The sequence below is a fragment of the Calonectris borealis genome, chromosome 2 (assembly GCF_964195595.1).
Source record: "Calonectris borealis chromosome 2, bCalBor7.hap1.2, whole genome shotgun sequence".
In the NCBI taxonomy this organism is placed as follows: Eukaryota; Metazoa; Chordata; class Aves; order Procellariiformes; family Procellariidae; genus Calonectris; species Calonectris borealis.
This window is the reverse complement of record NC_134313.1, coordinates 128,045,351-128,069,710: the sequence shown is the minus strand read 5'-3', so window position 1 is coordinate 128,069,710 and position 24,360 is coordinate 128,045,351. Positions and strand designations below refer to the sequence as shown.

The 24,360-nt window shown below is 41.5% G+C and overlaps 2 protein-coding genes across 7 annotated transcripts in view; one reads left to right on the top strand and one right to left on the bottom strand.

The window, feature by feature from the left end:
- RARB (retinoic acid receptor beta) overlaps positions 1-14,969 on the top strand; it is a 334,395-nt gene extending 319,426 nt beyond the window's left edge. For both annotated transcript variants that reach the window (XM_075143405.1, XM_075143406.1), the window contains 4 exons: positions 46-222; positions 7,741-7,945; positions 9,268-9,426; positions 13,551-14,969. In XM_075143405.1, the coding sequence (XP_074999506.1) occupies positions 46-222; positions 7,741-7,945; positions 9,268-9,426; positions 13,551-13,747 (738 nt within the window). In that variant the 3' untranslated portion in view covers positions 13,748-14,969. The remainder of the gene's footprint in view (positions 1-45; positions 223-7,740; positions 7,946-9,267; positions 9,427-13,550) is intronic.
- Positions 14,970-15,033: 64 nt separating this feature from the next.
- Positions 15,034-24,360, bottom strand: part of TOP2B (DNA topoisomerase II beta) — a 67,265-nt gene continuing 57,938 nt past the window's right edge. For 4 of the 5 annotated variants that reach the window (XM_075143390.1, XM_075143388.1, XM_075143391.1 and 1 more), the window contains 7 exons: positions 23,393-23,551; positions 22,351-22,558; positions 21,760-21,842; positions 21,323-21,433; positions 16,684-16,800; positions 15,731-15,828; positions 15,034-15,517 (listed from right to left, as the gene is read on the bottom strand). In XM_075143390.1, the coding sequence (XP_074999491.1) occupies positions 15,356-15,517; positions 15,731-15,828; positions 16,684-16,800; positions 21,323-21,433; positions 21,760-21,842; positions 22,351-22,558; positions 23,393-23,551 (938 nt within the window). In that variant the 3' untranslated portion in view covers positions 15,034-15,355. The remainder of the gene's footprint in view (positions 15,518-15,730; positions 15,829-16,683; positions 16,801-21,322; positions 21,434-21,759; positions 21,843-22,350; positions 22,559-23,392; positions 23,552-24,360) is intronic. The other variant, XM_075143389.1, reaches the window with a different exon arrangement.

Here is a 24,360-nt window from a genome sequence, read left to right as displayed (position 1 = left end):
GAAAGGGACGTTGTGATTTATGGTGCTTTCTGTCTGTCTTTCCAGAACTCCAGCGCAGATCATCGGGTTCGACTGGACCTCGGGCTTTGGGACAAATTCAGTGAACTTGCAACAAAGTGCATTATTAAAATAGTGGAATTTGCAAAGCGATTGCCAGGCTTTACAAGTTTGACCATTGCAGACCAGATAACTCTACTTAAAGCAGCCTGCCTGGATATACTGGTATGTATTTTCAACATCATTGTTATACCACTAATGTGTTTTCTATTGCTTTTTTTACTGTAATCGACAGGGAGAGGGCATCAAATACTGTCCCAGCCTTATGGTTGCAAAATTGAACTTATCGGGTAGTCTGGTACGGTCACGAGTGGACTCCAGCACATCTACAGACGTGTGTTATATGGGATGAGCATACTTTTCAAAATATGTAGGAAGTCCTTATAGTTTGTGAATTTCAGTATAGTTGCAAGAAGGGCACATTTTGGTATTGTGGCACTAACTTGAAATATGTGCAACTTTGTTATTGTTAACACTGAAGAGAGATCTGATTCTCTTTCCTTCCTCCTCCCTCCAAAACGTAATGCTCTGGATAAAGGATACCTAGAAAGAGAGTCCTTTGTATAATGTTTTAGGAACGTACTGTACCTGTGGTCATGAGGTAATTTGAGGAACAAGATACAAATCTTCAGAGTGAGGTTTTTGCTGGTTGTAGAAGGGAACCTGGTGCGCCTGGAGCCCAGCAGGCACAAGCCTCCAGGATGTAGAACCCCTACTTTCACCAGTGTTGCAGGCACCCGTGGAAGTGGACACTGTAATGGACTCTGTACAGATTTTAGCTAAATGTCATTTGATTTTAAGTAGGCAAGCATACAACCTGCAGCAGGGAACTGTGCAGATGGGCTTGGAGTTCTTCTCCAGACCTTACCACTACGTCAAGGCAAGCTGTCTTCCTTCCCTTTGTCTCCGGTTGTTTCTGTCATGCTGACCTTCAGAGGAACCCTCTGGGATCTCAGCATTTCTTTATCAAGACCTTAGAGGTCTTCAGGCTTTTAGTTGCAAATATGCTTCTTATTCTTGGCCGTAGGAATAACTTTCAGTAAAACAGTTAGTATTTTCAACATGTTTTAAACATTTTAAATGTTTTCTTCTGAGCACAAACCTTCAGGTCTTCATTGAGTCAAGCACGGCCAAGAAGCCCATTGTAGGATGGCTGCTGTAGATACATTTTTTGGCATGACCCAGGAGTTAAAGCTAGGGAATTTGAAGTAATTAATCTTGGAATTTCTAAAAGTGCATTGCTTCAAACAGGATCATATTGAGGAGGATGTTAACTGCTGTGACCTTTTCCTCTTGTTTTGTCAAAAGCTGTTTTTAAGAATTGCATCTAGAGGACATTAATGAAGGAGGAAAAGGGGTGGGAGAGGGGAAGGGATATCGTTCTCTGGCCTATAAAAAAAGGGAAGGTTGAGGTTGCCCTCAAGATTCGCTTCTCGTTGTCCCCTTTGTCCAGGCACTCCTTCAGACTTGACCATCTCATCGTTACTGTGTGTGGTCCCTCCACGGGGCAGGGCCATTCGTTACCAATTGCACGCCTGTCGTCACCAGCTCTGTCCTGATAAGACACAGTTACGTTCCCCTTACACCGAAAGGCATACAGTAATCGATAAACTGTGGCGTTGCCTCGAGTGTATTCTGCCAGAGGTATGGGATGGGAACTGCTTTGTGCTTTGCTGTTGTAACCAGTAACAAATGGTTAATACAGAAACTACCCAAAAATGGTGGGGAAGAGGCAGGATATAGCAAGAATCTCCGCATCCAAACTCTTTGCCCCTAAACCTTCAGCCCTTAAGCTGCCACCCCCTATTTGTTGCTGCTGTGTGCTGGCTCTGTAGCTGCTGGTAAAAACCATACCCTAATTCTGTAATTGCTCAGGATCCCGCGAGCTCCTGGTGCCCTTTGTTGGGGTGGGTAGTGGGAGCTTACCCCGGGAGCATGCACAGGGTCCCCCGGCAGCTCCGCTCGCTGCTTGCGTCGCCAGCACTGGCTGGACAATATCAAGTATTTAGGGGTAACCTTTCTGCTAGTGGGTTTTATCTGAAGTGCCTAGATAAAGGCACTTCACAGCCTTTGATCAAAGTGACTAAATAAAAGCCTACTTGCCAGATGAGAAAAAGAACAATGAAGCAGGTGGTAAATGGTGACTTTATTTCAACTAATTAATGGATAGAAAGGCTTGATTCTTTAATACAATTCACTACTTCCACTTTGTGGCCATGTGGCAACCTTCAAGCTCTAGTTACAAACTTTATTGAGACCTGTCATTCCCGACTGCCTACTTTTTCTCTTTTTTATTTTTCACGAAGCCGGAGAAGCTGACACATCCGAGCGAGCAGGGCGTAGCACGCGCCATAGCTACCCGTAGCAGGGAGGAGCTGAGGCTTTTCCAAAAACAGGAGCAGATAAGACATGGTTGCTGCGAAGAGTCCTAACTTTCCTGCGCGACATTTACACAAGCTTTATGTGACTATTTTATGTGCTGCTTAAAAAGAAAAAGGGATAATTACCACGAGCACAGTAACGCACAGTGCACGTGGTCTCTGTGAAAAGCCCATATCCATTAAACCCGCATCACCTGCACATCATCGGAATTGCAGTGCAACTCTGTATCTTTATTTAAGCTAAATTTCAGTACTTGGAGCAGTGTTTTAATAGCGCGCGTTTCCCCTCCCAGCAAGCTAGTTCTCCTAATTATGACGAGCGTTTCGAACGTTTTATTTTGTGCATTTGAGACGCGGAGGGAGCACCGTTCCCCCTCCTGCTGCGCGAGCACCCGCTGCCGGTGCCTGCCTGTGGTCTGCTGTGTGAGCACTGCTCAGGGTGGGCGTGAGCCTCGCCGGTGTGCACGCACGACCCCACCGCTGTGCAATCCCCTGGACGTGTCCCCAGAGCCGTGGCACGCGGGAGGAGCGGTGTGGGGCTCCCAGCCCAGCCAGGTGGGGTGGCCGGGCTCCCCCCACCAGCAGGACCCTGGTTCACTGCCCACCCAGCAGCGCTGTCTCTGGGCTATGGGGAGTCTTAAGCATTTATAGACCCTGCCAAGGGCTCTGCTCAGTTGGTTCCTGCGGCCGTGGATGCTTGAACCCCCCGACAGGCTGACAAAGGAAACGGTGCCAGGAGCTCAGTAAACTCCACTGGGTATGGGCCAGAGAATTGTTTTATATACAAACAAACAAAATCTCTGGAAGGGAAATAACATCAAGCCCCGCAAGGCAGCTGAAGGCACCGATCGAGGATGGTGGAATTTATATCTGCTCTGGTGCCAAAAGTTTTAGGGATAAATACTACTAAAATACAGTCAGTAACCTTCGTAAAAGCCGATCCTTCTGTCTGCTGGTACGCTGGTCCAGCAGCGGTCGAGCATCCCCAGGCTCACCGAGCTCTGGCAAAACGGATGTAGAAAGACCCCAGAGTCCAGCTGTCTTAAATCCGACGGATAAAAACCTGAGAAGTCCTTGAACGCTAATCCTTAATAATGTCATTTTTGCTTTCTGTTGTAAAACCCTGCGCGTTGGTGCTGGGAAGGCTTTGGTGTGTGCGGAATAACCCGTGCTGATGGGGTATGGCAGCGCCGTGGAGGCTTGTTCATTGTTTCAGAGTCACCTGCTTGGGTTTCTCCTCTCAGGAAACCGTCCCAGCCGGCTAAGGCAGCTAATGTGTAACAACAGCATTTCTTAAAAAAAGCCCAGCTTGCCTTAACAAATCTGTTTAAAATGAGTAACAATTCTATGGTAGCAACAATTTTGTAAATGCAACTTTCTGGATGGTTTTGGTTTTGTAGGGTTTTTGCTTTGCAATTTGTAACTGGCTCATAGGAACCCCAGACACTTTAAGATATAAATATTCCTTAAAACAAAGGGTCCTTTAATCATGGTCAAGAACCTTATTTGTGGCTGCAAGTGCCATTTAAGAGCAGAGTGACAACTAAAATACTTGGCTTGGTTACAAAATCTAAACAACATTGAGGACGTTAGGAGGATGTCTTCTAGACAGCGGTTCAGTTTAAAATGGAGAAAGATACCGTGATTTCTTATTTTGAAGTGCTGACATTTCCCATATGTTCTTCAGTGAATATGAGCTTGAAATCAGCTTCTCTTTGACACTGGAAGTTTGCCCAAGAAAGGTTTAGCAATATCCATGGCGTTTCGCAGATCTCGATGAAGGACACAAATTTAAAAAAAAAAAAAAAAAAACAAAACAAAAAAACCCAAACCATTTCAAATGATCTGTCTCGGAGTTTAATAACAGCGTGTTGTGGGATAATGTCAAAGGAATGCAGGAGAAACCTGAGACCCGATTGCTGCAGTCAGGCTAAGTGCATTGCAGAAAACACATAGCTGAGCTTCAGCTGTGCCAGTGCCCCAGCAGAGCCACTGCAGGCTCCTCCAGTTAACGGCTGGCGCGGCGTTTAGGTATGAAAGCCTGCAGTCTGCCTTTTGCAAAACGTCGTCCTACCTGCTGCCTAACCCTGCAAGTAGCTAAATTCCACAGGACCTTTATGTTTCAATTATAAATTTTGCAAGGCCCCTGGAAGTCTCTTTCTGTGCATGCCCACAGGGGCTCTAGACTGAGTAACCTCACCCCAAATTCATTCCCGATGAGGATGCAGCCTGGAAGTCTTCCTCTGCGTTAGCCCTGGGGGGCGGTGATCTGGTAGGTCTTTGCTGAGCACCCCCAGCACGCAGCCCCAAACGGAGTGGGGCTTACAGCACCGGGGGGTGAGCACGGAGAGCTTCGCAGCGAGGGAGGCAGCAGCCTGTTGTATGGCAGGGGGCACGCATTCGGCCCCCGGGTTGTTTGGGATAACCGCTCCGAGGCACCCTCTGGGCCGGGAGTCTCTGGGCGGGCGGCGCTGGCAGCTGGTATCCAGACTTGCCCTCGGAGGGAGGATACGGAGGAACCGTATCTGCCGGCCCTGCTTGGGCAGCTGCCGGGGAGGCTGCAGGCAGCCTTCGGGAAACACCACGGCGTTGCCCAATTTAGCTCCAAGTCCTGCTCCGCTAATTTCTTGGGCTGGGAGTCCTGAGGGTGTGGAGCGAGGAACTCTCGTTGCTAAGACTTAGCAATTAAAATAGCACCAGAATAAAAGGGGCTGCCTTTCTTCCCAGCTGAGCTAAGGGAAAATCAGTACCGCTTAAGAAGTGCAGAGCCTTGTTCCTCCAAAAGTGGGATACCTGATCGTCACAGGCCACGCACCCGTACTGGAAGGCAGCTACTCTGTGTGCAGGCTTCAGGTGGGAAGAGCTGCACTCCGCTTTCTCTTGCGTCCCATTAGAGAAGTAAACCAAGTAGCTCTTGGGTTTCTCAATAAATATGCAACGTTTTCAAACCTTGCTTTTCTTGAAAACAACAAACTCTGCATGTTTCTTCTCCTTTCTATACAATCCTTTTAATGATTTAAAAGGATAACCTACAGCGAACTTCAGGAGAGAGAACTGCCGGTGGTTACTGGCAGCGCAGAATAAGGTAAACATGCTGTCTTTTATTGACAGGGTGCCATGCTTTATAATGTTAATTTCTGCTAATAATCCTGAAATACACTTTGGCTATTACACAAAACCTTTGGAGTTACTAACAGCCTTTTAAGATCACTTATATTGGTGGGGAATTTGTGGTCAGTGAAGAATTTGAGTGCTATGCATTTGTATTTGTGCCTCTCTTCATCATTGATTCAAGTAATTTCAAGAGCTTATTCTAATTCAGGGGTAGGGGAACGATGTGAAACATGCCTGTCCAACCACATAGAGGCTCAGTGCTTCAATGTATACCACAGTGTGAGATAAGATTATTGCTGAGATAGAAAATAGTTGGAAGAGCCTTCTGCAGAAATACACCCTATTAAGTCTCTTACCAAGGGATTTAAGAAGAGAAATAAAAGCTTCCCTGTAGGTCTCTTACATGCCATGTCCTCCTCGTTCTCCTCCCTGCTTATTTGGAGCAGTGTTGCCAGGGAAAGATGAAAGTGGGAGAACCAAGCCCAGACTGGTCAGCTGCCAAGTGCTGGGGCCTCTGACTCAGAGCTTCGGCAGCTATAGGAATAATTAAAATTCACCCTGTGCTCACTTACATTCGTGTAAATCTTTTTTGTGGAATCTTTAAAACAAAGTAGGATGGCTGTATGGGAAAAAAATAGAGTCAAGCCCTGAAAAAATACGGCTGTAGTCTTCGCTCAGCTAATCAGCTAGACTTCTGCAAGGTTTTATTTTATTTTAGTTTAGGGATAAGCCTTCTCCCACCTCTGATTATTTTAAACATTAAGCATTGATATATATAACAGAACTATGTCAACATGATGGACATCTCTTTTATTTGATCCTTAAGGCAGTGTTCATTAATAGCAGCTGTACAAATGAGCCCGTGCCGTACAGAGTCTGTTGCAGGACACATCCCGGGTTTGCTCTGAGAGGCGAAAGCGTTCACGCGCTCGCTCTCTCCGGCCGTGCTGCCCCTGCACCTCCGCTGTGACAGCGCTCTTGACTCTGCGGTTACCCCCGAGGCATTTACTAACAAAAGGCAGGGCACCCTCAGTGTTTTATTCCTGCGTTTTGCATTCCTCCCTGTCCAGTTGGAGGTGTGAATCCCCATCCTCTCCCCCAACGCTCTTTCATCTGGGGTCAGCGCTGGGTGGCTGCCGTCACGCAAGTTAGCTTGCCAAAACCAGCGCTGCCTGGGCTTGCACAGGAGTAAGCGACACCGTCGGCAGCGGGACGGTGCGCTTTGCAGCAGGCAGGCAGGGTGGGCACCCTTCCCAGCCCGGGGCTCGGGATGGGGGCAGCGCCAGAGCCTCAGGGACGTCTGGAGGCCAACCGGCTGGCGAGGAGGTGCGGTGTTACGGCACGTGGAAGTAACAACAACCGTAAAAGAAGAAAAGCTGGGCCAACTCCTCAGGCTGCTGGCCGGGCTGCTGGCAGCCCCGCGCGCTGCCGTGTGGAGGTCCAAAGTTTGACAGTCCGCTGGGGTGCGAGCTGCCAGGCTGGCAAGACAGGCAGCGCTGGGGGGAGACCGACGGGGGCGGCCCGGCGGCGTCGGGCTTTGCGCTGCTCTAGGGAGCGCTCGCGCGGGGGTCGCGGTCACCCAGTGGTGTTGCCTGTCTGCTGCCGCAGAAGAAAGGACGGCACCCCAAAGCACGAGTCGTGTTCTGCCTCCTTCACCAACGCACAACTGTCCCCCCTCACTCACGCCAGATACCGCAGAGACGCTTTGTCCTTACCCGGAGAAGCACTGTCATGCAAAATTGATCCCTAAAATCAATGAAATATGTGTATGTTCGAAGAGGTGAGATATGTTTATGATCTTGCCGGATCAGATCAGCAGTGCAATAGCGTTTTATTGTTAGGTGCGTATAGCGCACTAATTAAGGAGCGGTTTATGTGAATATTATGGTAACGTTGGTGACCTAAGTGGTGAGAATTACATAGAAGTTTTAATTATTTCATAACTAGGGGGAAAATTTCTGTTCTTAAATTTCTGTTATAAGAAATACCCATAGTCAACTGAGCATATTTATATTGTACCAGAGAATTTTTGTGCTACTAGAACTGAACAAACTGGAGTTTGATTTCGGATTGTTTTGACGTGACCGTGTACTGCAGTTCCGTGGGTCATTTGCTGCATCGAGAAAATGCAACAAACCTCTCATGGATTGAATTCTTCAGATTTCTTTTTTTTTTAATCCTTCCACAGATCCTTAGAATTTGCACAAGATACACACCAGAACAAGACACCATGACCTTTTCAGATGGCCTTACCCTAAACCGAACTCAGATGCACAACGCCGGATTTGGCCCACTGACTGATCTCGTGTTCACGTTTGCCAACCAGCTCCTGCCTTTGGAAATGGATGATACAGAAACAGGTCTCCTTAGTGCCATCTGCTTAATCTGTGGAGGTATCGTACAGCATGAACTCGGGTGTTTGAAAAGGACAGACACGATAAGATCTTCATTTACGTTTTACTTGATTTGCTTTCCTGTACTAAAACGTATATATAGAATATATATACCTAATATTATTATATATGTCCTATAAACCACTTAACACTAAAGGTTTGTTTTCCACTGGTGATAGTTATTGGTTTTACTATTGATACGTTTTTAAATGAATCAAATCATTCTGTCCCTCAACCGGTCCTGTTATTTGCCTGATAAAGGACTACTACTAATCCTGCTGTATTTTTTTATAAACAGTATATGGGTACCTATGAATGACCTTTGCTATGGAAAGATGCCCATTACGCAGCTTTTACTCGTAAATATAATTGCATGCATATGCATATAGTTACATTCACACAGAAGTGTGAATACTTTCGCAGAAGGTGATAACTTTCTTTAGAAGAAAAATAGATTATACTTCGAAATTAGCATAGTGGCACTGATGACATGATTGGGGGGGAGTGATTACAACTTGAAAGGGACATTGTCAAGTAAAATCAGGTAAAATCATGATTTTAAAATACAAAAAGCCAAGTCTCAGATAATTTCCAAAATCCTCTGTAAATTTCTGTTATTTTAGTCACCTAGTCTCCTCCTCCGCAAAATCTGGACTAGCAATAGAAACACACTGTGTTCAGTTGGGCCATTTTGTTGAAATACAAACTGGGTGCTACTAGAGAATGTTTAAAAAACAAGAGTCAGTCTTTGTTGACAATGGCTCTTCAGTACAAAATCATTCCGATTCTGTGTGTCTCTAACCATAACCCATCAAAAGCATTGATGGGTTCTGAGATGTCATTAATATGTGACTGGTACATCCTGGTTTATGGTTTGTTGTCACTCAAGCTAGCACTGCCATCTGCTGATACCTGATGGTAACTCACTTTATTTTAGTATTGATACCAAAAATAAATTAGCTGTAATCTCTTTGTGTACATAGGTAGCTTATCAATGACGCACACAAAATTAATTCTGAAATATTGTTTGCAGCAAGGTGTTTTCCCATTGGAGAGGGAGGTACAAGAGCAAACTGGTAATTCTGGACCACTCAAATGACAAACTTTCCAGTCACCGAGGAAAAATGAATCTAAGTTTCAGAAAGCCATGGTTTATCCTCTTCCTATGGACTACTCACTACAGATTGTGGGTCATAAGTGGAGGGAAAGATGAAATTCACAGAGTTCTAATCAAGAACATGGAGGAGCTTCTGTGATTTGGAGTTTGTAAAAAAAAAAGAAAAAATTTAAAAGCATACGAGTGATATGATACTTTTCTACAGATCGCCAGGACCTTGAAGAGCCAATGAAAGTGGATAAGCTTCAGGAACCATTGCTTGAAGCACTGAAAATTTATATCCGAAAGAGACGACCCAACAAGCCTCATATGTTCCCAAAGATCTTAATGAAAATCACAGATCTTCGTAGCATCAGTGCAAAAGGTACAGTGTCTCCCAATAATTCAGCGTAATTCAGCAGTAGCGTCAGTGTTACGTTTTAGAGGAAACTGGCCTAGAGACCTGGGTGGTTGGTTTTTTTAATGTATCTAAGAAAGGTCCTTGTGACCCTTCTCTTCCCTTCTTCTTTACGTAACTCCCGTGTTTCAGTGGGTTCTGCTTTAAACATACATGGTGCTACATTCTTCATGCAATTTACAGTGAAAATGACGTCTTGGGTGTAAGAGGGTTAGCAAATCCTTAGCATGAACTCTTTGTTAGTCATTTTAAGAAAAGAGAAAACCCTGAATTAAACCTTGGTTGATGTTTACAAGGGGGGGGCGGGTCAACATGTACTTTGTATCACTAATGGCTTTCAAAAAAACAAAGTCTGTTTACAGACAGCAGAAAACACTTGAGCATTCAAAATTCCCCTAAACTGTGGTCTGACGTACTGAAGGTTTAGAACTGATTTGATCCAGGATTTTTGAGATTCGGCACCTCTAATCCAAACTAACCATGCTTACACATGGATCAGTTTTATTTTAACATTTTGTGTAGTCTTGCATGTGATTGATTGATCATGTCAAATACACACAGTCTAAGTGCTATCACCTAAATTCTCTGAAGCACAGGTATAGTTGAATGCTTTCATTTCATCAGAGGGGTTCCCCGCTTAGCGCTTTGCCCCTCGACGTGTACAGCCCGAGAGGGGAGCCCGGGCGGCTGTTCTGAAAGTAGCAGTGTACCATCAGCGGTCTGTCAGCTCGTTAGCAGCCTCTCTGCACGCCTGTTCTGCCCTGTGCTGTGGCCTCGAAGGTGGCTGTGCTCCTCTCGTTTGTGCACCCCTCTATCTCCCCAAGACCCCATTTCAGACGTGTCCAGCTGTTTCATATATGTTCGCCTCCAGACTTGTGGGGAGCTATATCGGAGATGTACCAGCCTGAATACAGAGAGTCTGAAGTGCTACAGTTCTTGTTTTTTACCGTGGTTGATAATACAGTTCCACTTTCTTACTATGCTTACTCAACTACAGATTTGCTACCCCCAATAGATGATAAGCAAGCACATGAGTTTGTATGTACAGGTACCGATGTAGCTATAGACTGGGTTTATGCTTTTGGAAAAATTACTAATTTCATTTGACGTGGTTTTTGAGAAGATTTCAGGGAAAAAAAAATAGCAGTTAAATCACTCAAATACACTTGTTTTACATTAAAACCTAAACTGTTACATTTTAAACAATATATATCTAAGTTAAAAGATTAAGCTATAGCCATGTTTATAAGAAGAAGTGAGCAATTTAATTGGATTGATTAGTACCAGAAGACTAACTTAGAAGGGAAACACCAGAGCTGGAAGCAAAAGTATCCTAAAAAGGAACCCGTTACCAGGTTATCTAAAGCTTGCAGTTTACCCTCAAGAAAAGCAAGCTCCATCCAACTGAATCTGCAAAATAAACTTACAGCAGTACTGAGCTATAAAAATATTTAGGGGAGCCCTTTCGTTCTACTGTTCTGGCTTGTGGGAAATCTGTTTCCGCTTTCCTGCTGCTTTGCCAGAGCCCTCCGGCTGCTCAAGAGCACGGCTCTGTCTCTTTATGTTCAATGCACAAGAAAGGATTCTTCTTTCCATTCTGACATAAGTATTTAACTTTAATTATATCATTAATGTTTTATAGTAAAACTAACTCATACCGAAGGACTGGTGATGTCCTGGAGGGGTGGGTGTGTCTTGAGTTTCATTTGAAAAGATGTACATTAGAGGATACTGACTCTTGATGGTACATGGTCCCTGAAAGCAGTTACCAAAGTAAGCACGAACTGAAGAGACTGAGAATGACTCCTTACGCTGGAGTTCCTCATACAGCTCCATTCCTCTGTGGCATTAGAAGTTTTGTAACAAAAGCAGTAAGCGTTCGAGGGCCTGCAGCAAGAGACCATCTTCCGAGTTCTCTTATCCCAGTATTAAATTGGAAGTTTGCAAGACCTGAAAAACCACTGTGGCTCTACACTGGAATAACCACACAAGCACTTGGTACTGCAGCTGACCTACTCCGTAACAGCAGGAAGTAGGTATTTGTGTGGCCAAATTCAGTTCACCAACGCTGCTCTGACTACAGACGGTTTTCAGAGAAGCTCTCAGGGTAATTCTGCATTAATTTCTTTCCAATGGTAGCGCTTGCCCTTTGTTCCTAACAGCTATTTCAGAGACCTTTTAATCAGCGTTCTCTTCGAAAGTTGGTCATTGCCAGAGCAGATGATTTAGTTACGGCATGAACATAAATAAGCGCGCCCTTCCACTCTGGAGTTACCACTGGTACTGACAGCGCGCTCTCTCCAGCATGGACATTGCAGCAGCGCGGATAAGCAGAATATATCCAAAGGTTCTCTCCTCTGGAATGTTTCTTCAATAACCAGACTATTTTCTCTTTAATTTTGTTGGCTCTTCTTGCCTTCCTTCACTTTTAAAAAGCCCAGATTCCTATTCCATTAGACGCAAATTTTAAGATGATCAGGAATCCTGTGCAACACGTTAGACCAGATATTTGAACTCGGAGGTTTATGGCTATAAATTGTCTGACATTCTCCTGACAAGAAAAATCTTTTTCCCATCAGCAGCAAAATATGTAAAGGACATTCATGCCTCAGTGTGGAACAGAATCTTTGCTCTACATCCTCACTTTATTTGAGGTGTAAGTCCAAAATACGCCTGTCTCTTTATGGTCCTCACCACTCAGTAGCTGAATGTTTATTAACTTACTTTCAGTCCTGCAGCTATATCACTTGTTTACAACAGAAAGGCGTACTTACTTAAGCTTAACTTAACTAATACAGCTTAAGTTAAGCTGTGTTAGTGTTACTGCTGACTGGTTTAGGGCTTTCTGAACATTGCTTGCCGATCACTAAGCAGCAGCAGCGTGGAGCAACAGCAGCAGCTGAACTGTCCTGCTTTTCCCAGTAGTAGCGCTTCTTTTCACCGAGTTTTGTCCATCCCGCATGTAAGGGTTCCTATGCCTGTAGTAACTTACCAATCCCGGAGCCGTTCCCTCAGTTAACTGCCCCGTGTCAGGCAGGGTCCTGGCCTTTTTTTAAATGCAGGCTTGCCCTCATGCTGTGCGGCTGCATACCAGCCAAGCACCGCCCTTCCTGCGCGCACCCAGCTGATGTCGTGTGCAAGGTAGGAGTGAACTGTGAGGTGCCTGCCCGTTCGTACCGTCTCCCCTGGGTGCCTGCCCTGTTCAAGCGGCCTTAACGCATCTTAGGAGCATCGGGCACTACTGTGGCGTTGTGGGTTTTTTTCCCCCCAAAACTAGTAGTAGTTGTTGGCTCACAGTCTGAGTAGTCAGGATTTATGGAGTAATTTTGTTTAATCCTACACACACTAGCCTGCAAAGCCATCTCTATATAAAAATACCCGTTGTTATCCTTGACAAGGCGAAACACTGAACAGTTAGCTACAGTTAAGTCAGATGTAAACAGTAATAGTGTTTCTGTGTACTTTTGTGGTTAATTAGCACAAGAAGAGATGCCTGAAAACTACAGACGGCAGCTTTACAAAAAAAAAGTATCCATTTGCCTGAATTTGTTCTCTTATAAAACAATGGTTTGTTAAACTCTGATTCTTTACTTCACAGTTTTCTATATGGGAAAGAAATGTTCTGACTTACATCGCTGCAGTTCTCTTACAGGATTCACCTCACCTATGTAACACAAATCAGACAGAATTTTTGTCATTCTGTAGTCTTTGCAGATCCAGTACAGATTAAAAACTGTAAAGTATATTCCAATTTATGAAGGCATCTCTGTGATCACAGTTGAATTTATTTTTTCAGTATCACTTAATGCCGTTTTTGTTCCTTCTATGAAAAGCAGCAGTTCATCCAATTTACCTGTATTGTAATATCAGTTGTTATGTCATCATTTTAAATTAATTTGTTAAGGAGTATTCATCTAACTCCTTTTTCTTGTAATGAATGAAGCAGTTAACTTACATAATTTTGTATGCAAGAACTATAGAAGGAGACACCGTTAAAATAACATACCCTGAAATTACTACTGATGATGCTAACAAAAAGGAAATTGTACGACTCTTACTAATGGAAAGGCCTTTCTGTTTTCTTTTTAAAGGTGCAGAACGTGTCATTACATTGAAAATGGAAATTCCTGGATCCATGCCACCTCTTATTCAGGAAATGTTGGAGAACTCTGAAGGACATGAACCGCTGACACCAACCTCAAATGGAAATACCGCAGAACACAGTCCTAGTATCTCACCTAGTTCAGTGGATAACAGCAGTGTCAGTCAATCCCCTATGGTGCAATAAGACATTTTCCAGCTACTTCAGACATTCCTAATACCTTATGTACAGGGATGAAAAGCAAGAAAAACATTTTTACTGCTGCTTAGTTTCTGGACTTAATATATATCTATATATGTATATAGATATAGATAAAAACTCAACAAGGACCAAGAAATTTTCATATGTATCGATATATACTCCTTGCTGTTTAAACTCTTAAAACTAGAAAATGCAAACTTTTGAAACTCTAAATCAGCCATTTCATGCAAAAAAATAGTTAAGCTTCTGTTTTCTCCTCTGAACATTCAAGACCGCATGGTGACAAGACAGATCTCAAACTTTAAATTCTGGTTGCATTTCTGATGACTTTGTACATACAAATGTATGGCTGTACTTTCTATACTGGATGTTTGGTGCTTTCCTTTTGTCTCTCATACCTAAACTGATCAAGACACCAACCATATGAAATGGACTACTGTACACATCCAGAAAAGGAAGTTTAAAGGACCATCTGCTTTAGTTTAATATGAAAACTTGTCTTTGATGCCCTCAGTTTGCATCTCCTTCCTTGTAAAAAGTATACAAAAATTCACTGCACTAGCAGAAAAGACATCCGTGTCAGCATTAACTGCCAGATCAGTTACTCAGATGTCAGTTGTTCCACTGTTAATGTCACTTTAAAATTTAAAGAAGTGGTTTCTTACCGGGCTGGTGACCTAGCTACACAATCAACTGCTACATTTCTACAGTAATGATAGCCTCCAAGGCAGAAACACTTTTCAGTGTTACCATGTTTTTGTTTACTTGTTCACAAGCCATTAGGGAAACTTCATGGGATGATAACCAGCAGACTCATTTACAGCTTTCGAATCGGGGAGTCTAGGGTATTTCCTTAAGGATCGACTGCCAGGAATTAGCTGGGTTATCCAGCCTTCCAGGTGCTAGGGAAGTACAGCTAGGAATTCCAGAAACACAAGGAGAGAATCTGCCTTCTTGGCCTTGTTAAATCACCATGAAGCAGAGTGAAAACTGTGGTAGAATGGTTAACAGATTTAAAGTGTCAGTTTCTTAGGTTTCATTTAAAGCACTAGTGGATTTTTTTTTTTTTATATATTCTAGCAAGTCTGTGATGTACTTTCACTGGCTCTGTTTGTACATTGAGATTGTTTAACAATGCTTTCTATGTTCATATACTGTTTACCTTTTTCCATGGAGTCTCCTGGCAAAGAATAAAATATATTTATTTAAAAAAAAAAAAAACAGCTGTGTAGAAGTAGTCCCTCTAGTCCAAAAGTTACACACACACAGAGTAGTTTTCCTTTTTTTTTAATGTTTAAACTTCATTTCAAAAAGCAGGTTTGCTGTTTGCAACCATGACAATTAAAATGTGCTTTAGCACAGCTGTCTAGAACATCTCTACAAGCCAGACAAATACATGACATTTCAATGAGTAAAAAAGAGCATAAAACTGTAGGTGTAAGAACAAAATGTTAAAATGCCTACACACAATAATAAAAACCATCAATTACATTATCACATAAAATAAGTCAAATGTACAAAAGTTTGCGACAGAAGGGACAAAAGGACAACACAAGATATTTGTTGGAAAACATTTGTGTGCTCTTTGGGCACTTAACTAAACATATCAAAATCATCATCTTCATCAGACTCTGCAAAATATTTAACTTCTTTTCTAGCCCGGCCTGTCCGTGGTTTTGGGGCAGTTTCGGAGGCAAAGCCTGACTGAAAGATTTCCACATCAGAATCCTGGTCAAAAGCGGCCTTCTTGGATTTCTTTAGAAAAGAAAAGACAAATCAGTTGTGATGCTGTGTACGTTTTCCCTTTTAACATTCAGAACTGAAGGAAACCGTCTCTAACATCTACTTTCCAACCACACCTAAACCCCATTGTCATTTTAGCATCCTATAATAAGAACATGTACCTTTTATGTAAAGTACTCCATTAGGTTCTTTTTACAAGGAGAAAAGAACATAGATGGAACTGACCTTGCCTGGTGTTGATTTCGGTGTTTTCTTCCCAGGGTTGTATTCACCTTCATTTTCGGAACTGGATGCTTTCCTTTTCTTTGCCCCTCTACCTTTTCCTGGGTGAGAGAATGTGATTTAACTTTGTTTTCTTTTTCTTTTTTTTTTCTTTTTTTTTTCTTTTTTTTTTCCCCTCTAAAAAACCTAGTGAAATTACTTTAGTATGTCTACATGTTAAAGTTCAAATTTAGCTTCAACTCAGGCTTCTTCACAATAACAGTAAAATACAATATATCTTCTCAGTTTTAAATCTTTTGTACTTCTTCCAAAGTTACCATTCACCCTAGCAATTCGCGCTGTTGGTTCAAGACAGGGACAAACTTCATTAGATCAATGACTTCTAGACTTCCGAAGTACTACAAGTCCTCAGTCACCTTCTGTACCGATTACACAGCATCAATTCAGCTCTACTATTTAGTAAATTTACTGTTAACCTCAACTATTAACACTGGCACGTCCTTTACCGACTCCTCTGACTACACCACTCGGTGTGCTGTGTTGTGAGGACTCTGACAACGGCAAACTGGGATACCAAAGAATTGGTTTAAAAAAAAAGAAAACACCACTTACTAGAATTTTACTGTCTTGTAAAAAGCTGACATCAAAGTAAATAAGCAGTATCCAGTAGAACTGATGAACAAAAAAGGGCTGGGTTGGAGCTATTCAATACATTCCCAACAGTGAAGGGCAGCTAAAAAAGTTCACGCATTGTTTGTCAAGAAAAGTCAGTACGCTGTATTTGTCACAGAAAAGGCTGACGGCTGAGTAATCTACTAGTGATTAATTTACTAATAAATCAGTGTGATTCTAATTTTAGAGACGCTAGTTCTGCTTCCTCATAAAAGTGATTGTGAACCTGTGTTACAGAGAGTACAGACGTGAGTGTTGAGCAGCACAGCACCAACACCTCTTACCTTTGGGTGCTGCAGTCTTCTTTGGAATGCCGAATTCTGAATCCGAGTCAGAGTTTACAGTTTCCACCTTCTTGGCCTTGGGAGCTCTTTTAGGTTTAGGGGGCACATCTAGTTTTGCTGTTAGAAGTTAGAGATACTAAATATGTTAAATTCACATATTGGTTAGAAGTATTAAATTTTATTAGATACTCCAATTACAGCATAAATGGCAGATATTAAAACAAGATGAGAGGTTTCTGCACTTGGGAAAAACATACTTCAACTTTTATGTTAAAACTGCATGGAATAAACAGAAGGTTTCCTTTGTCATACTTTGAGATATATCAGTGCATTCAGTAAGTTCCAGTGTTTTTGATTAAATACTTTTTCATATTTTGAGCACAAAACAGGTTGCCAGTAACTACAGCAACAACAGAAGTTCTCCAAGTTGGATACCTTAAATACATTTGGATACATTACAGTGTTTACAGATACAGCTTGCTGCTTGTGACATTTTTGCCTTCACAGTGGTACAACTGCAGGACAACCTTCCCCATGATTACTGCAGGAGTTTGAGAGACAGTGCATCTGACTCCGTGACATTGTTTTCTGTAAACCTCAGTGAAAAGGAACCTCAGAAAAAGCAGAAAGGACAGGAAGGGGATATATCTGTGGATTTCTTAAAGAATTTTAATTACTGCCATGCAACTAGTTTTGCCATCTTTAAAAGACAGTCATTGGTATGTTCACACAATGGGTGATAAGGGATAGAATCACAGAATCATTGAGGTTGGAAAAGACCCTCAAGATCATCGGATAACCTGTTCTATATGCTTACAGACAAGTCAGTCTTTTGCAGAACCCTCAGATACACTACTGACCTACACTCTATCAATCAGCCACGAATACCTCAAAGATGATGAGATGCATGTGAAAACACTCCAGCTACCAGGAATGTGGACATTTATGAGAACTCAAGCTTTCATGTATGGTATCACTAGGGGAATGTGTTCAGACAAGAAGAGAGTGTCTCCACAAACTGTTTAGCTATGATGCCTTAAACTGCTACCCACTGGAGAGTCACTGCACAAAGACAGTTATGCCTTTCCAGCTTTTTGTGATAATACCTACTAGGTAGTCCAAGTATCAGGTCCTGACAATACAAAAAATAAAGCCTTGTTTGGCATCACGGATGGGAAAAAAATGGTGTTGGCTATGGCAGCATTTCAGATAAGACTTGGGGAGAGAAGCAACAATGCCTAGTATGGAAGTCAGGAACCGTATGTGAAAGCAACTTGAAATAGGTCTCTTTAGGTATCTCAACGGGGAAAAACCAGCTGTATTAGCATAAAGTAAAACTAAGTAAGCCACAAAGACCTACCAGTAAGCAGGAAAAAGTACACAGCAACTGAAAGCAGAAGGAATACTTTCTATAAGCATCACCAAAAGTAAGTAGCTAGTTATCAGTAAAGGAGGGGGCAGTGTTACCTGAAGGTACACGATTTTAGGTCCCATAAGGCAACGAAGTCCTTCATACAGGAAATAGCTTTTCCAGCATAAGAAACGTAGACTAGGGGGCAGGGAAGGGAAAGATTCAGAAGTTTCATCAACTTGAAGATGACAAGCAGAAATTGTGACCAGGAGAATCTTAGTAGAATGGATCCATTTTAGATCTAGGTGACATTCAAGACCAGGAGCTGAGGTTTAGATATCCTCCTACAGCACTCTGTATGTTTTGGCCAGGTAATTGTGCCTTGCGCAGTTCCTCATGCTGTTAATGTGAAATTTGCATACCAGACCGAAGCCATGCTCCAGGTATGCTCCATTGACAAATACTACCCAGCACATACACCTTGAGATGCAACTATCTTCAGCTGGCCCTGACTCCTCAAGTTTGTTAACTGATGTTAGAAAAGGGGCAGACTTCTCACTGACAAACAAGGAATTGGGGAGAAGGAAATAACTGGGGAATGAAACAGAGGTATGACACACTGCCACAAACACTAGACTTGTTCTTCCCTTGAAACAGAGCCTGTCATCACTGGTCAACTCCTGTGAAGTCTGCCTGCAGAACACCAAGTCCAAAGGACAGCAAAGCTCTTAATTGTTATCTGGTGGCTAAAGTAATAGTGTCCATGGCTTCCAGAACATGCATCTCCCTCTGTACTAACTCTAGTGGGATTCTGAACCGCTACCTTAGATTATATGCCTAATGCCTCCACAAGTGGGAAGATCTCTGACAGCAACTAGACTGCAATCAGCTCAGTCAAGCTCTCCGCTAGGTATCATGACATGAAATGGAAGTCTGCAGTGGGGTCAATGTACACCGGCTCTCAAGAAGCCCAAGTTTTTGGTAGGAAGTTCAGGCATGGTATCAGTCCTACAGCTGATGCGAAGGGTATGTTTCACTGCTAGAATCAAAACAGCTGGCTGTGCTAATCAAGGTGAGCAGCTGCTTATAATCAAAGAGTAAGACTGCTTTTCAAATTTCCCTTAGGCTTACTATAAAGCACTAGAACCACAGACCTCTCGAATAGTGCATGGGAAGCAACCTCAGCAGTTTCTTGATCCTCTGTAGTGAACACCAGAGGTCAAGAGATTTCATCTCAAATTGATTGAAGTCTGAAAAGAAGGTGAACTCATACATATTCCTTTAGTTCTTCTCACTGAGAAGGGTATGTGGCTGTACAGATAGCAAGGCAGAACAAATGGTTCTTCCGTTTCAGCTTTCTATCCTTAGAAATTCAAGCTCTGAAGTCATGGACAACAACTCTGGAACAATTGTTTCAGCCACACAATAGGCATTCCCAGTGTGAGGATGAGTGGATGGAATATTACAATACCAGAAAATGCGTTTTGAAGGGGCTGCTGATACAAGGCATGAAGATTAGAATCAAGGAGACTACTAACAGGATACCAGATGACCAGCGAACTAAGCATATTAGGTCATCACTGCACTGTCAAACTGTGATCCTGAAACTGTGGTCATGTCTAATCTGGGCAAAGGAGAAAAGATGAAAACTGGTGAAAGCAACCTGTCATATTGTCACACGCTGAGAGGGAGACTGTGTCCCTACTCTGAAGGCAAAAATTTAATTTTTGCTTGAAAGAGGGCCTGGCCTGTTTATACCTATTTTGTGAGTGTAAAGGCTGATTAGAAACTCAGAAACAGATCACAGCTGTATTTTAGGGTTTCAAGTTAGGTTAATGACAACTCGTCACATCCAGGCCTTCAAAAAACAGAGAGGGAAAAAGAGATTGAATGTTAAATTGCATCCATGCCTAGCTACTGCATACACAGTTCTCTCTTGTATTTACTGCAGTACAGAAGTTTAACATAAAAGACTATTCTATTAGAGAGCAGCTATTTCTGTAAACAATCTTCACTTATTGTATTATAGAACTTTACTAGCTGAAGGTGTTTGAGAAGCAGACATTCACCGATTCAAACAGTTTACAAATTAGATTAGACACAATGCAGCAAGAAAGAGCTTAGAAATAGGGAAGCAATGGGGGAGAGGATGAAAAGATGCTCCAATTCACTGGTACCTAATATATATCGCAAGATTTTTTTTTTCTCATTTTTAAAAGAGTAAGTTAACTATTGTAACTGTCTGCTTTCTTGCAGATTTCCTTGAGATATCTTTCTTGGAAAGAATTAATACATTAAGTTCAGCTGCAAGTTGGTCAAAAAAAGTTGTAAAAAACAGAGGTCATGGTATCACAGGAAAAAAAATGCTTTCAGAGGACAGAGGATTGAGCAAGAAAAAAGGAAATTATCTGAAAGACATACAGGAAGAAAGATCTGAAAGCAACAAAATTCCCAGCCTATCATGTCCTAAGAACTGTATTTTACAACCTATTTAAACTACTATTAGGTAAGAATAAACATAATTTTCACCACTAACTATGGCAAGTATCTAGTATGATCTTTAAAACACATTTAGAAACGAGTGAAAGCCTTTCCTTAGAAGAAACACTAACAACTGATAAACCAATATTCCCCAAGGTAGACAGAGCAAAAAAAACTTATTCCTACAAATACCCAAGCACGGCCACAGAAACAAATCTAAATAATAAACACGCTCTTCTTGGAATTGTCCTTAATTCCACAATGTAGGATCCTGCAAGATGCCAGTTCTAAAGGCCTGACTAATAATTGAAAGAATTTACACTTGTGAAGTTTGAGGAGAGCCTTTCATCCTCCATTTCAAGAAGAAAAACAACTGTGCCAAGTGGAACTTACTGTGATAGCCTACTTAGGACATAAATATTTCTTGGGGATTCCTCCTTTGCCCTTGCTCTCCTTCCTTTTAAAGTAAGTTAGTTAGATCCATTATAGAAGACTATCTTCAACCCCAAAGTCATCATGTTTCACTTATTCCCTGAGGGTGAAAACCTCCCATTAGTTAAACAAATCAAAGGCTGAACACCAACTCCATACGTGGAAAGTATTAAGTTTTGACACTACAGTAGCCAGGGGAAAGAAAGAAATTAGTATCAATAAGGAGCTGGAAGAAGTTCACACTTACGCTGAATTTCACTGAGTTCAAAATAAACGAATGCAGTTTCCACTCTGAAGATGTGAAGAGACAATGCAAAGGTGGAGGAGATGAGTTTTAAATAAATGGATTGGCTTACAGGACAATCCTATACGTACCCTTTTTAGCAGCTACTGTTTTACTTGGAATTTTCTCTGTTTGTTTTGGGGCAAAAGATGATGAGAAGACAGGAGCAGAATCCTCTTCATCACTGTCCAATTTTGTTGTATCTACAACCACAGAGTATGTTTAGAATAAGATTCACTCCATATTTTAAATCATCAGTATTAATTACAGTCAAAATTAAGCTCAAAAAAGTGCTTCTGATACTACAACTAGGCTATGGATGTACTGTGACTTTCTTATCTATGATACAGGCTTTGTTCCTCTGAGGATCAGAACCTCCTTCCCCTTTTCCCTTTAGAAATCTGGGCATCCTTCTATAACTACTGTTATAGACACACACTAACTGTGTGAAGTTTGTGTATACCACACTCCCTAATATGTTCCATAACAGTTGCTATAAGATTAAATAGATCAGTGAAAACAAGCTCACCATCATCTGTCTTCTGTGAGTAAGACGGAAAAGAGAAGATATTCCCAAAATCTTGATTCTTCTTGTCTTGAGACATTTTTCTACTTCCAAACAGGAAAAAGAAATTGTATGAATTGCATTAACTACATACTGAAGTATGTAGACATTATAATATCCCTATGAGATTAAATTCCTGTTTTAGTACTACAAAGCATTTCTAGCATTTTTGTATATGCTTGCAGCAGTCAAACCCTTAACATCACCATTCAGTCACGAACTTCAGGCATTTAAAATTAACGGAATTGCTTTTTTTTCAATAGTTCTGTATACCAGACTGGCACAAGATGGAAAACGGAGAATCTTACAAAATGCAGTTTAACAGATGTATTACTGACAGCGTACCATAATTTTGGAAGTCGTGTTTACCTCTGCATAGGTCAATTGCAAGGCTGAGATAACATATGCTTGAATTCCTCCCCAGAAATGTATAAATTTTACTTTACGTGGTATATGTAAGAGTAGTAACAGGTTGACGTTTCTCAGTTTTGTCCAGAGAGTTCTGCATTCAAGAAAATTATTAGTAAAGAAATACTGCTGAGTTACAGTACTTACTCTGGAGATGGCTTTGATTTGGCTGGGGAGAAATCATATTCATCCTTTTCTAAACTGTCTGAGGGAACAAACTCATCCTCTCTGTCATTTGTAACTGGAGAGGCTTTTACTTTGAGCTCATCCAAATCATTGTTATTGTTGGCATCATCATCATCATCAGCATCATCTTCTTCTTCTGAGAAATCAAAAGTGTACTTGGGCCTCTCAGCTAAAAAAAAAATCACATATATACACATTTCAAGATAGTTGATTATGTTAACACATAAATAAATTAAAGTGGAAGTCACTAAACAATCCCTGCCTCAGAGTATACAAGACAAAAGGCTGGGGAAAAAGAAACTTGTTTGAGCCTGGAAGAATAAAGGGACATAATTTAAAGTGTTACCAAACATCTAACACTACTTGTGGCTTGCTCAGATACCTTCAGCTAACGGCATTATAATGACACCGCTGTATAAGTACTTTTAAGGAATGAGAATCCTTCACTTAAAATCGAGGTTTTCTTGAATCTATCATTTGAACATTCTTCCTAATCAAGTGCCTGAAAAATTGATCAACAATTTTCCAGAAAAATCTGTGTGTTTTTCTTAAACTATCAAATATTTATATATTTTCCAAACTTTCAGTCTCTGATATTTTTGCTTTTCATGGACTGTTCAGAATTTTTTTGATAAATTTTTACTAGCCATTTGGGCTTTTGGGCCTTATTTAACAGTATAATTGCATTAGAGTAATTTTTTTGTTTGTAATGGTATTATCTTGTCTATTTCTTGTATAATTCACTAGTTTTGTGAGTAATTTCTCCTCTAGTGTTTAGAATAAGGGAAAAGATTTCTGGACCAAGTTACAAAATCTTTCATGTCAACTCTTAAGTTCCTGGTCTTGACATTAAGAATTTTTTCATTAACCGCACAGTGAAGAAAATGTAATGCAAGCTATCTGTAGGAGATGAACTTCTAAAGGAAGGCTATGGTCAAAGGAAAATGTAGGTTTGTAATTTAAACTTTCAGTCACAACGTGCAATTCACAAAAGCTTGGGTACCTGCAGCTCTCCTAAGCAGAGAGTCCCTTGGAATAATCACGGGCTCATTCTCTTCTAAGTCACTTTCAGACTTGGATTCATCATCTGACCATGGGTTTCGTTTCTTCACTTTTTTTGCACTGGACTTTGTAGATGATGGTGTTCTTCTTACCCTAGTACCTGCCACAAGTTAAAAAATTTACTACAGTCAGGGTAAAAAAATATTTTCATCTTTTCTAATCATTTATGATCATAAATTTAGCATAAATTTTTATCTTAAAAAGTTGTCCTTTAAATGTTGTAAATTTTCTTCTCCTTCCTGAAGAAAAGTTTAACTTGATAAAGTGATTTCACACAGAACCTCACCTGCTGCTGCCAAACAAATTTGTTTTATGACTGAAAAACACAAAAGTCTCTAATTTGAAGTTTTAGGTGCTCTGCAGTCAAACTTCCCTTTTTTTAAAGGTTGCTGGGGTTTTCCAAGAAAAGAACAAGCAGTTTTCCATTATTGAGAAAACATGATCAGAAACAGTTATTGGAAAAATCCACTTAACATGGGAAGCAGAGGATACCCTCTTGGGGGGTAACAATGCGGTCAGTCAGTTGCAGAGCAAGCTCAGGTCAAGCTGGGCTAATTGGCTCTGGCTAAACAGCAGCTAGGGTAGATTTGAGCTGCATGTAGACACCACAGTCATAACTGTACTCAGTTAATCTATTCAGGTTGGATAATCCCCTGAATAATTAAAACCAGATCTTATCTCAGAAGAGGTATTTGAGTAACCACTTTTTATGCCTTTTTTTTTAAAAAAAAAACCTCACACTTAAACCTTCTCTTCTGTCTTTAGCTTTCTTTTTTGTTGCTGCCCTGTATTGGGTTTGTACGGCAAGGTTTCGGTAGCAGGGGAGCTACACGGGTGGCTTCTGTGAGAAGCTGCTAGAAACTTCCCCTGTGTCCAATAGAGCCAATGCCAGCCGGCTCCAAGATGGAC